The 13,268-nt window shown below is 52.3% G+C and overlaps 1 protein-coding gene across 4 annotated transcripts in view; it reads left to right on the forward strand.

Annotated features, from left to right (window-relative positions):
• Nucleotides 1–13,268, forward strand: part of nhej1 (nonhomologous end-joining factor 1) — a 436,801-nt gene that overhangs the window by 55,190 nt on the left and 368,343 nt on the right. For all 4 annotated transcript variants that reach the window (XM_070875232.1, XM_070875233.1, XM_070875231.1 and 1 more), the window contains one exon: nucleotides 12,819–12,957. In XM_070875232.1, coding sequence (XP_070731333.1) covers nucleotides 12,819–12,957 — 139 coding nt within the window. The remainder of the gene's footprint in view (nucleotides 1–12,818; nucleotides 12,958–13,268) is intronic.

Below are 13,268 nucleotides of genomic sequence, written 5' to 3' on the forward strand. Positions count from 1 at the left end.
GAAGGAATTGAGTGTAATATCTCCAAGTTTGCAGATGACACTAAGTAGGATGGCGGTGTGAGCTGTGAGGAGGTCGCTAAGAGGCTGCAGGGTGACTTGGACAGGTTAGGTGAGTGGGCAAATGCATGGCAGATGCAGTATAATGTGGATAAATGTGAGGTTATCCACTTTGGTGGCAAAAACACGAAGGCAGAATATTATCTGAATGGCGGCAGATTAGGAAAAGGGGAGGTGCAACGAGACCTGGGTGTCATGGTTCACCAGTCGTTGAAAGTTGGCATGCAGGTACAGCAGGCGGTGACGAAGGCAAATGATATGTTGGCCTTCAAAGCTAGGGGATTTGAGTACAGGAGCAGGGAGGTGTTACTGCCGTTGTACAGGGCCTTAGTGAGGCCACACCTGGAATATTGTGTTCAGTTTTGGTCTCCTAATCTGAGGAAGGACGTTCTTGCTATTGAGGGAGTGCAGCGAAAGTTCACCAGACTGATTACTGGGATGGCAGGACTGACATATGAGGAGAGACTGGATCGACTGGGCTTGTATTCACTGGAATTTGGAAGAATGAGAGGGGATCTCATAGAAACATATGAAATTCTCACGGGACTGGACACGTTAGATGCGGGAAGAATGTTCCCGATGTTGGGGAAGTCCAGAACCAGTGGACATAGTCTAAGGATAAGGGATAAGCCATTTTGGACTGAGATGAGGAGAAACTTCTTCACTCAGAGTTGTTAACCTGTGGAATTCCCTGCCGCAGAGAGTTGTTGATGCCAGTTCATTGGATATATTCAAGAGGGAGTTAGATATGGCCCTTATGGCTAAAGGGATCAATGGGTATGGAGAGAAAGCAGGAAAGGGGTACTAAGGGAATGATCAGTCATGATCACATTGAATGGCGGTGCAGGCTTGAAGGGCCGAATGGCCTACTCCGGCACCTATTTTCTATGTTTCTATGTTTCTATGTACTTCATTCACTGTAAAACGCTAAAGGATGTCCTGATGATATGATCTCTTTTCCTCCCGCTCTTTCTTCCTTTCCTGCTCGCCCCCTTTCCCCCTCCCTCGCCCCCTTTTCCCCTCCCTCGCCCCCTTTGCCCCTCCCTCGCCCCTTCCCCCCTCCCTCGCCCCCTTCCCCCCTCCCTCGCCCCCTTCCCCCTCCCTCGCCCCCTTCCCCCCCCTCCCTCGCCCCCTTCCCCCCTCCCTCGCCCCCTTCCCCCCTCCCTCGCCCCCCTCCCCCTCCCTCGCCCCCTTCCCCCCTCCCTCGCCCCCTTCCCCCCTCCCTCGCCCCCTTCCCCCCTCCCTCGCCCCCATCCCCCCTCCCTCGCCCCCTTCCCCTCTCCCTCGCCCCCTTCCCCCCTCCCTCGCCCCCTTCCCCCCTCCCTCGCCCCCTTCCCCCCTCCCTCGCCCCCTTCCCCCCTCCCTCGCCCCCTTCCCCCCTCCCTCGCCCCCTTCCCCCTCCCTCGCCCCCTTCCCCCCTCCCTCGCCCCTTCCCCCCTCCCTCGCCCCCTTCCCCCCTCCCTCGCCCCCTTCCCCCCTCCCTCGCCCCCTTCCCCCCTCCCTCGCCCCCTTCCCCCCTCCCTCGCCCCCTTCCCCCCTCCCTCGCCCCCTTCATCCCCTCCCTCGCCCCCTTCCCCCCTCCCTCGCCCCCTTCATCCCCTCCCTCGCCCCCTTCCCCCCCTCCCTCTCCCCCTTCCCCCCTCGCTCTCACTCTCCCCCCCTCGCTCTCACTCTCCCCCCCTCGCTCTCCCTCTCCCCCCCCTCGCTCTCCCTCTCCCCCCCTCGCTCTCCCTCTCCCCCCCCTCGCTCTCCCTCTCCCCCCCCTCGCTCTCCCTCTCCCCCCTCGCTCTCCCTCTCCCCCCCCTCGCTCTCCCTCTCCCCCCCTCGCTCTCCCTCTCCCCCCTCGCTCTCCCTCTCCCCCCCTCGCTCTCCCTCTCCCCCCCTCGCTCTCCCTCTCCCCCCTCGCTCTCCCTCTCCCCCCCTCGCTCTCCCTCTCCCCCCCTCGCTCTCCCTCTCCCCCCCTCGCCCTCCCTCTCCCCCCCTCGCTCTCCCTCTCCCCCCTCGCTCTACCTCTCCTCCCCTCGCTCTCCCTCTCCCCCCTCGCTCTCCCTCTCCCCCTCGCTCGCCCCCTCGCTCGCTCTCATTCGCTCGCCCCCTCGCTCGCTCTCCCTCGTTCGCCCCCTCGCTCTCCCTCGTTCGCCCCCTCGCTCTCCCTCGTTCGCCCCCTCGCTCTCCCTCGTTCGCCCCCTCGCTCTCCCTCGTTCGCCCCCTCGCTCTCCCTCGTTCGCCCCCTCGCTCTCCCTCGTTCGCCCTCTCGCTCGCTCGCCCCCTCGCTCTCCCCCTCGCTCTCTCTTGCTCTCCCTCGCTCGCCCCCTCGCTCTCCCTCGCTCGCCCCCTCGCTCTCCCTCGCTCTCCCTCTCCCCCCCTCGCTCTCCCTCTCACCCGTTCTCTCTCTCTCTCTCACCCGTTCTCTCTCTCTCTCTCACCCGTTCTCTCTCTCTCTCTCACCCGTTCTCTCTCTCTCTCTCACCCGTTCTCTCTCTCTCTCTCACCCGTTCTCTCTCTCTCTCTCACCCGTTCTCTCTCTCTCTCACCCGTTCTCTCTCTCTCTCTCTCTCTCTCTCTCACCCGTTCTCTCTCTCTCTCTCTCTCACCCGTTCTCTCTCTCTCTCTCTCTCTCACCCGTTCCTCTCTCTCTCTCTCACCCGTTCTCTCTCTCTCTCTCTCTCACCCGTTCTCTCTCTCTCTCTCTCACCCGTTCTCTCTCTCTCTCTCTCTCCCTCTCCCCCCTCGCTCTCCCTCTCCCCCCTCGCTCTCCCTCTCCCCCCTCGCTCTCCCTCTCCCCCCCTCGCTCTACCTCTCCTCCCCTCGCTCTACCTCTCCTCCCCTCGCTCTACCTCTCCTCCCCTCGCTCTCCCTCTCCCCCCTCGCTCTCCCTCTCCCCCTCGCTCGCCCTCTCGCTCGCTCTCCCTCGCTCGCCCCCTCGCTCTCCCTCGTTCGCCCGCTCGCTCTCCCTCGTTCGCCCGCTCGCCCCCTCGCTCGCCCCCTCGCTCGCCCCCTCGCTCGCCCCCTCGCTCTCCCTCGCTCTCCCTCGCTCTCTCCCTCGCTCTCCCCCTCGCTCTCCCCCTCGCTCTCCCCCTCGCTCTCCCCCTCGCTCTCCCCCTCGCTCTCCCCCTCGCTCGGCCCCTCGCTCGGCCCCTCGCTCGGCCCCTCGCTCGCCCCCTCGCTCGCCCCCTCGCTCGCCCCCTCGCTCGCCAGTTCTCTCGCTCGCCCGTTCTCGCTCTCTCGTTCGCCAGTTCTCTCTCTCTCGTTCGCCCGTTCTCGCTCTCTCTCTCTATCGTTCTCGCTCTCTCTCTCCGTTCTCTCTCTCTCTCTCGTTCTCTCTCTCTCTTTCGTTCTCTCTCGTTCTCTCGTTCTCTCTCTCTCTCTCGTTCTCTCTCTCTCTCTCGTTCTCTCTCGTTCCCTCTCTCTCGTTCTCTCTCTCTCTCTCTCTCTCTCTTGTTCTCTCTCTCTCTCTCGTTCTCTCTCTCGTTCTCTCTCTCGTTCTCTCTCTCGTTCTCTCTCTCGTTCTCTCTCTCGTTCTCTCTCTCGTTCTCTCTCTCGTTCTCTCTCTCGTTCTCTCTCTCTCGTTCTCTCTCTCTCGTTCTCTCTCTCTCGTTCTCTCTCTCTCGTTCTCTCTCTCTCTCTCGTTCTCTCTCTCTCTCTCTCGTTCTCTCGTTCGCTCTCTCTCACTCGTTCGCTCTCTCTCACTCGTTCGCTCTCTCTCACTCGTTCGCTCTCTCACCCGTTCTCTCTCTCTCTCTCACCTGTTCTCTCTCTCTCACCCGTTCTCTCTCTCTCTCACCCGTTCTCTCTCTCTCTCACCCGTTCTCTCTCTCTCTCACCCGTTCTCTCTCTCTCTCTCTCTCTCTCACCCGTTCTCTCTCTCTCTCTCACCCGTTCTCTCTCTCTCTCTCACCCGTTCTCTCTCTCTCTCTCTCACCCCTTCTCTCTCTCTCTCTCTCTCACCCGTTCTCTCTCTCTCTCTCTCACCCGTTCTCTCTCTCTCTCTCTCTCACCCGTTCTCTCTCTCTCTCTCTCTCACCCGTTCTCTCTCTCTCTCACCCGTTCTCTCTCTCTCTCACCCGTTCTCTCTCTCTCTCTCTCACCCGTTCTCTCTCTCTCTCACCCGTTCTCTCTCTCTCACCCGTTCTCTCTCTCTCACCCGTTCTCTCTCTCTCACCCGTTCTCTCTCTCTCTCTCACCCGTTCTCTCTCTCTCTCTCTCACCCCTTCTCTCTCTCTCTCTCTCACCCCTTCTCTCTCTCTCTCTCTCTCTCACCCGTTCTCTCTCTCTCTCTCTCTCTCTCACCCGTTCTCTCTCTCTCTCTCTCACCCGTTCTCTCTCTCTCTCTCTCACCCGTTCTCTCACCCGTTCTCTCTCTCTCTCTCTCACCCGTTCTCTCTCTCTCTCTCTCACCCGTTCGCTCTCTCTCTCTCTCACCCGTTCGCTCTCTCTCTCACCCGTTCGCTCTCTCTCTCACCCGTTCTCTCTCTCTCTCTCACCCGTTCTCTCTCTCTCTCTCACCCGTTCTCTCTCTCTCTCTCACCCGTTCTCTCTCTCTCTCTCACCCGTTCTCTCTCTCTCTCTCACCCGTTCTCTCTCTCTCTCTCACCCGTTCTCTCTCTCTCTCTCACCCGTTCTCTCTCTCTCTCTCACCCGTTCTCTCTCTCTCTCTCACCCGTTCTCTCTCTCTCTCTCACCCGTTCTCTCTCTCTCTCTCACCCGTTCTCTCTCTCTTTCCCCCCCCCCCCTTTCTCTATCTTATTCCCCCCCCCCTTCTCTCTCTCTCCCCTCCCCTTTCTCTCTCTCTCTCTCTCTTGCCCTCCTTTCTCTCTCTCTCATCAGTACTGGAAAATGTCAGAGATGTAACCGGTTTTAAGCGAGTACAGAGGTGGGGAAAGGGGGAAATGGAGGAAAGAACAAAGGGAAGGTCTGTGATGGGGTGGAAGGCAGGAGAGATTAAATGAACAGAATCATTACCAGCACCTGCTGTCTGGAAAAAATGGGAGCGGTGATTCTGGTCTAAAATTGTTGGACTCGATGTTGAATCCGGAAGGTTGTAAAGTGCCCAATCGAAAGATGAGGTGCTGCTCCTCAAGTCTCCGTTGAACTTTGTTGGAACAGTGTAGGATGCCGAGGTCAGAATGGAAGTGGGGCAGAGAATTAAAATGGCAAACAACGGGAAGCTTTCAGTTGTTTAGGCCCTGCTCTTTGATACACACGCACTAGACCTTCAGAGGAGCTGGTGAGCAAATATCAAGCAGCATTCCTCTAATTCTGCCCTGCTGAACATCCCTGATTATAATTGCTCAACCATTGGTGGCCGTGCCTTCAGCTGCCTGGGCCCTATGCTCTGAAACTCCCTCCCTAAACCTCTCTACCTCTCTATCTCATTTTCCTCCTTCAAGACGCTCCTTAAAATATACCTCTTTGGAAAAGCTTTTGATCACCTGCGCTAATTTCTACTTATGCAGTTCGGTGTCAAATATTTTATCTCCTGATACCCCTGTGCAGAGCCTTGGCACATCTCCCTATGATAGAGGCGCTATATAAATGCAAGTTGTTGTTGTTGACATCTCTTGAAGGTTTAATGGTTTGTGGTAGCGTGTTTGTTAGCACGTTCATGTGATGAGCATGATATGGATTAGCGAACCAGAGGCTGAGAGTTTAAATCCCACCATTGGCAAGTTGTGAAAGTGAATTTAATAAGTCTGGTATGGAAGTTGTTTGGTTTGCTGCTGAAGACTATCTGGTCAGGGCAATGGAACCCGTCACCCCTCTACGTCCTCTGGCCTCCACCTGACTCCGGTACCCACACTACTACAACAACAACTTGTATTTATATAGCACCTTTAATGCAGGAAGAATGTCCCAAGGCGCTTCACAGGGGTGTCGTCCGACAAACAGTTGACACCGAGTCACACAAGGATAATTGGGACGTGACCAAAAAGCTTAGTCAGAGAGGTAGGTTTTAAGGCGAGGGAGGTAGGGTTTAGGGAGGGAATTCCAGAGTTTGGGGGCCAAGGCAGCTGAAGGCACGGGCGCCAATGGCGGAGCGATGATGGGGGATGCGCAAGAGGCCAAATCGTTGACTGAGCTGGCTCAGCTCTATTTTAAAAAAAAACAATTGCTATAGAAGAAGGCCCACCTTGAATATTGTGTGCAGTTTTGGTCTCCTAATCTGAGGAAGGACATTCTTGCTATTGAGGGAGTGCAGCGAAGGTTCACCAGACCGATGCCTGGGATGACAGGACCGACATATGAAGAAAGACTGGATCGACTAGGCTTATATTCAATGGAATTTAGAAGAATGAGAGGGGATCTCATAGAAACCTATAAAATTCTGACGGGATTGGACAGGTTAGATGCAGGAAGAATGTTACCGATGTTGGGGAAGTCCAGACCCGGGGGTCACAGTCTAAGGATAAGGGGTAAGCCATTTAGGACCGAGATGAGGAGAAACTTCTTCACTCAGAGAATTGTGAACCTGTGAAATTCTCTACCACAGAAAGTTGTTGAGGCCAGTTCGTTAGATATATTCAAAAGGGAGTTCGATGTGGCCCTTATGGCTAAAGGGATCAAGGGGTATAGAGAGAAAGCAGGAATGGGGTACTGAAGTGCCATGATCATATTGAATGGTGGTGCAGGCTCGAAGGGCCGAATGGCCTACTCCTGCACCTATTTTCTATGTTTTCTATGTTTCTATCTCCCTCGGGCAACAAAGAAAGGGCAATCAGAGTGCTGCTTGCAGTTCTGGTCACCACATTACGGGAAAGATGTGATTGCACTAGAGAGGGTACAGAGGAGATTTACGAGTATGTTGCCTGGACTAGAGGATTTTAGCCATGAGGAAAGATTGGTTAGGCTAGGTTTGTTTTCTTTGGAGCAGTGGAGGCTGAGGGGAGATTTTATTGAGATGTATAAACTTATGAGGGGCCGAGACAGAGTGGATAGGAAGGACCTATTTTCCTTAGTAGAAGGGTCAATAGCCAGTGGGTATAGATTTAAAGTAATTGGGGGGAGGTTTAGAGGGGATTTGAGGCTAAATGTTTTCACCCAGAGGGTGGTGGGGGTCTGGAACTCACTGCCTGAAAGGGTGGTAGAGGCAGAAACCCTCACCATATTTAAAAAGTACTTGGATGTGCACCTGAAGTGCCGTGACCTACAGGGCTATGGACCAAGTGCTGGAAATTGGGATTAGGCTGAATAGCTCTTTTTCTACTGTCGCGGACGATGGGCCAAAATGGCCTCCTTCCGTGCTGTAAATTTCTATTATTCTATCAAAGCAGCCGAGGCAAGGTCACCCCCAACCCAAGAACACATAGGAGGTTTTTTAAAGAGCAAACAGGTGGATGACTGTGTTGAATGGCATCCAAAGGAACTTAACATCCAACCAATTTATTCAGTGCTCTACTAGAGGCAATGAAAGCTCACGATAGGGAATTAGGTCACAGATCAGCCATGATGTGATTGAATGGTGGAACGGGCTCGAGGGCCTAACTGGCCGCCTTCTGTTCCGATGTTCCTCAGTTAACCTGAGTGACTGTACTGCCATTTATCACGACCTCAGGATATATGATAATGAAAAAGCAGTGAGTTCCAGACCCCCACAACCCTTGATCTTATAGAAACTTATAAGATAATGAGGCGGCTCGACAAGGTGGATGCAGAAAAGATATTGGCACTTGTAGGGTAAACTAAAACTAGGGGACATAGAATAAGGGGCCGCCCATTTAAAACTGAGATGAGGGGGAATTACTTCTCTTTCAGGGTTGTAAATCTGTGGAATTCTGTGGAGCTGTGGAGGCTGGGTCATTGAATATATTTAAGATGGAGATAGACAGACTTTTGAGTGATAAGGGAGTAAAGGGGTATGGGGAGCGGGCAGGGAAGTAGAGCTGAGTCCATGATCAGATCATTCGTGATCTTGTTGAATGGCGGAGCAGGCTCGAGGGACAAATGACCGACTCCTGCTCCTATTTCTTATGTTCTTATGATATCCTAAAACAGCGAATGAAGTAATGTGGGAAATGCGGCAGCCAGTTTGTGCACAGCAAGCTCCCACAAATAAAATGAATAATGACCAGATGATCTGTTTTAATGATATTGATTGAGGGGTAAATATTGGCCTGGACACCGGTAAGAATTTCCTTGCTCTTCTACGAGATAGTGGCCGTGGGATCTTCTGTGTCCACCTGACAGGGCAGACGGGGCCTCGGTTTAGTGAATCATAGAATTGTACGGTACAGAAGGAGGCCATTTGGCCCGTCGTACCTGTGCTGGCTGTTTGAAAGAGCGATCCAATTAGTTCCACTCCCCCTGCCCTTTCCCCATAGCCCTGTAAATTTTTACTTTCACGTATTTATCTAATTCCCTTTCAAAAGCTACTATTTAATCTGCTTCCACTGCATTCCAGATCGCAACACTGAGTGTAAAAACAATCTCCTCCTTTCCCACCTGGCCTTTTTGGCAATGAACTGTCATTTGGTTACCGATTCTCCCACCATGAGAAGCAGGTTTTGCCCCATCTACTCTATCAAAACCCTTCATCACTCTGGCCTCTATTCAATCTCTCCTGACATCTCATTCGAAAGACGGCACCTCCGATAGTGCGGCACTGCCTCAAGTCATCATCATCATAGGCAGTCCCTCGGAATCGAGGAAGACTTGCTTCCACTCTTAAAATAAGTTCTTAGGTGACTGAACAGACCAATACGAGAGCCACAGTCCCTGTCACAGGTGGGACAGATAGTCGCTGAGGGTAAGGGAGGGTGGGACTGGTTTGCCGCACGCTCTTTCCGCTGCCTGCGCTTGATTTCTGCATGCTCTCGGCGACAAGACTCGAGGTGCTCGGCGCCCTCCCGGATGCACTTCCTCCACTTAGGGCGGTCTTTGGCCAGGGATTCTCAGGTGTCGGTGGGGATGTTGCACTTTATCAGGGAAGGCTTTGAGGGTGTCCCTTGTAACTCTTTCCTCTGCCCACCTTGGGCTCGCTTGCCCTGAAGGAGTTCCGAGTAGAGCACTTGCTTTGGGAGCCTCAAGCACTGCACTGGGACCGTCGGTCTGCTTTTTTCTGCTCGACTCTGGGAGTGGGGCCTTGAACCCACAAGCTGCTGACTCAGAGGCGAGAGAGAGTGCTGCCCACTGAGCCACGGCTGGCATTGCTGGCCAACACTGAGGGTGATTGGTGGTAAAGCATGAACCTGCGGCGACGCCCATGAGGGGAGGCGTCCCGAACCACTGGCAGCCTTTAGCCCAGACTTGTGCGGTCACTGAGGGCCAGGAGACTGACCACATCCAACACCAACACTGCAGCCAATGTTGGCTTCTAACGAACCTGCGACTGAAGTGACCAAATATTGAAAAATGTGTTATTTGATTTTTTGAGGCGCTTTTCTAAACCTCAAAGTTATTTGCTGCTGAAAACCTCACAGTTATTCATTCTGATGCTCATCGGCAGGCTGTGGTAAAGCTGCACCTCGCTTCGTATTTATATATATATTTTACAAGCGTGTCTGTGGATGATTTCATGTTACAATGTCTAAAGACGATATCTGTTCTCAATTCGTTGGAAAATTCCGACTCAACTACACGGCACCTGCAAAATCGCCTGCTATTTCCCTCCTCCTTCTCCCTTCAGTTATCTGTTCTCCTTCTGAAGACGTTGACTTATTCCGGGATCCAATTTGCGCAGGCACCGGCTGCCCTGCAGTGGGTCATCAGTAGGCTATTTGACCACAGGGTGTGTCGCGGGTGGAGCCATGTTTTTGCTGGATTGTTTTTACAGGCATCGAATCGAGCAGGAGTGGCTGCACCGTAACAAGTGCAGCGTTACAGACCAATTACCCCCACCCGCGCGCCCCCCCCAACACCCGGTGTAGCTCTGTAGAACAGGTACGACCTCCCAAAAGCAGAGTTCCAAAATCCAGAATGTTCTGAAATCCGGACATCGCGCAATTGGTGGAGGGGCCGTCCGAAATCCATAAAAATGTTCCGAAATCCGACATTTTTTTCGCAACAGTAAATAATGCGCCCCCCCCCCCCACAGACACACCCACACCAAAAAAAAATTGCAAAAAATAAAAGAATCACAAAACATTCACAAGTCACTTAACTATCGAATCGCTGCAAAAGAATTAAAAAATGAAAACTTTAATTTACCTTTTTTGCAGGTCTTCATCCCTACCGCTGTCCCAAGTGCTGCAACGCAGGTTTTTCCCGGGCAGTTCTTTTCTTACTAACGCTGAGCCAAATAGCTTTCCAGATTCGGGACGTCGGATTCCGTCTCTGAAATCCAGAAATACCCGAATCTCGGCCCAGGCATTTCTGGATGTGGGACATCAGAAATATGTTCCGAAATCCAGAATGGCCTCTGTCCTGAGGTTTCCGGATTTGGGGAGGGCGTACCTGTACTGTGGCCAAGCATAGCAACCATACAGAATTCTTACAGGGCTTGACAGGGTAGATGCAGGGAGGATGCTTCCCCCTGGGCTGGAGAGTCTAGAACCAGGGGTCACAGTCTCAAATTAAAGAGGTCAGCTATTTAGGCCTGAGATGAGGAGTAATTTCCCCGGAGGACTGTGGATGAGACGGGGATCGATAGACTTTTGGATATTCAAGAAAGACTTGAAAGTCTTGGATTTATATAGCGCCTTTCACGACCACTAGATGTCTCAAAGCACTTTGCAGCCAATGAAGCACTTTTGAAGTGTAGTCACTTTTATCATCATAGGCAGTCCCTCGGAATTGAGGAAGACTTGCTTCCACTCTAAAAATGAGACCTTTGGTGGCTGAACAGTCCAATATGGGAACCACAGTCTCTGTCACAGGTGGGACAGATAGTCGTTGAGGGAAAGGGTGGGGAGTGTGGTTTGCTGCACGCTCTTTCCGCTGCCTGCACTTGATTTCTGCATGATCTTACTGTTAAGGGAATCATAAGAAAAAAAGAACATAAGAATTAGGAACAGGAGTAAGATATCTAGCCCCTCGAGCCTGCTCCACCATTCAACAAGATCATGGCTGATCTGGCCGTGGACTCAGCTCCACTTACCCACCCGCTCCCCGTAACCCTTAATTCCCTTATTGGTTAAAAATCTATCTATCTGTGACTTGAATACATTCAATGAGCTAGCCTCAACTGCTTCCCTGGGCAGAGAATTCCACAGATTCACAACCCTCTGGGAGAAGAAATTCCTTCTCAATTCGGTTTTAAATTGGCTCCCCCGTATTTTGAGGCTGTGCCCCCTAGTTCTAGTCTCCCCGACCAGTGGAAACAACCTCTCTGCCTCTATCTTGTCTATTCCTTTCATTATTTTAAATGTTTCTATAAGATCACCCCTCATCCTTCTGAACTCCAACGAGTAAAGACCCAGTCTACTCAATCTATCATCATAAGGTAACCCCCTCATCTCCGGAATCAGCCTCGTGAATTGTCTCTGTACCAAGGGATATGGTGATAGTGCAGGAAATTGGAGTTGAGGTAAAAGGTCAGCCATGATCTTATTAAATGGTGGAGCAGGCTCGAGGGGCTGAATGGCCTACTCCTGCTCCTATTATGTTGTATCATCATCGAAACGAGGATTGCTTCCACACCAAAAAGTGATGAATTCAGAGGTATTTCAATGAAGGACCGAGTATTCCAGTTCCTGAACTACATATTGAAGGGTGGAAGATGCCTGTGCGTGGATTTTTTTTTAACGTGTGGTGGCCGTTGTACACCAGCCACCACACGGGCTTGACAGAGCTAGGTCTTGGTCCAGTGGCAAGGGTTAACCAAGACGACTGGAGACCAGCTCTGCTGCACGGACCTAGTGCGCGCACACACTGCAGTTTGGCTTCCAAATAGGGCCATGTAACCATACTCACTGCACTATTTGAAATCAGCGCCGACCAAAGATGATCTCTGCGGCTCAGTTCCATGCTTAAAAAAAAAAGCGGCCTGGATTTTCCGCACAGTTGCACTGTTCTTCGGTGCAGTTGGCCCGGAATCGGCCAAACCAGTGCAAAAGTTCACCGATTGTTAAACCTAATTTCTCAAAATCAGTGTCGTTTGCGCCCGGATCGCCGATTGTGCCCAAAGCAGAAACTCCAACCCAGTGTGACATCAAAGTCTTCGGGAAAATTGTCTTCATGATAAAGAACCGCTGTTTCAAACTCCCCAACTTACCTAAACAACAGAGGGAATTTCATTTAGGAGGAGGGTTGTTGGAACGGGAATATATTGACCGTTCCTTCATCGTCGCTGGGTCAAAATCCTGGAACCCCCCCCCCCCTCCCTAACAACACTGGGAGCACCTTCACCACATGGGACTGCAGCAGTTTAAGAAGGCGGCTCACCACCGCCTTCTCCAGGGCAATTATGGATGGGCAATAAATGCCGGCCTTGCTAGCGACGCCCCTATACCAAAAATAAATTTTTTTTTAAAAAAAGGATGTGATGCCCTACATGAAGCCGAATCCATAATAGCTTTTATAAAGGAAGTGAATAAATATCTGAGGAAGGAAAGCTTGAAAAGGTTATATGTGGAGAGTGCGGGGACATGGGACTAAGTGTACAAGTCTTTCAGAGGGCCAGAACTGGTCCCATGGGGCTGAATGGCCTCTCTTTGTGCTGTAAAATGCTACGGTTCTATCAGTATTAATGAGGATTGGCAAGTGGCATTGAACAGTTCCGCACGAGTGTTGTTGCACCACCATTCGACACTAGGTGCCGGATCACATGAAAGGCGTGTAATGTTAGGTGATGTAACCAATCTCTCTCACCCCCGTATCATCCGCAGGTGTCCCGTCACATGATCTGTCCGTTGCTGAATATAATGCAGGCACTGCACAGACAGACTCGGGACCTGATGCTGCTCTTGGAGAGGAAAGATGCAGAGATCCTCGACTACAAGGAGAACGGTGCTTCGCTCAGCCGAGGTGAGGACTTTGTGTTGATCTGTAAGAAGAACTCTGTAGAATTGGAGAGACAGAAAGAAAAAAGAAAGACATTCATTCCTGTAGCGCCTTTCACGACCTCTGGTCATCCCAAAGCGCCTTACAGCCAATGAAGTACTTTTGAAAAGTAGTCACTGTTGTAATATAAGAAGTGCGGCAGCCCTTTTGCACACAGCAAGCTCCCACAGACAGCAATGCAATAATGACCAGATCATCCGTTTATCAGTGTAGTTGGTTGAGGATAAATATTTGCCAGGATATTAGGGATAATCCCCATGCTCTTCTTCGAAATA

This window comes from Pristiophorus japonicus, chromosome 3 (genome assembly GCF_044704955.1).
Source record: "Pristiophorus japonicus isolate sPriJap1 chromosome 3, sPriJap1.hap1, whole genome shotgun sequence".
NCBI classification, from domain to species: Eukaryota; Metazoa; Chordata; class Chondrichthyes; family Pristiophoridae; genus Pristiophorus; species Pristiophorus japonicus.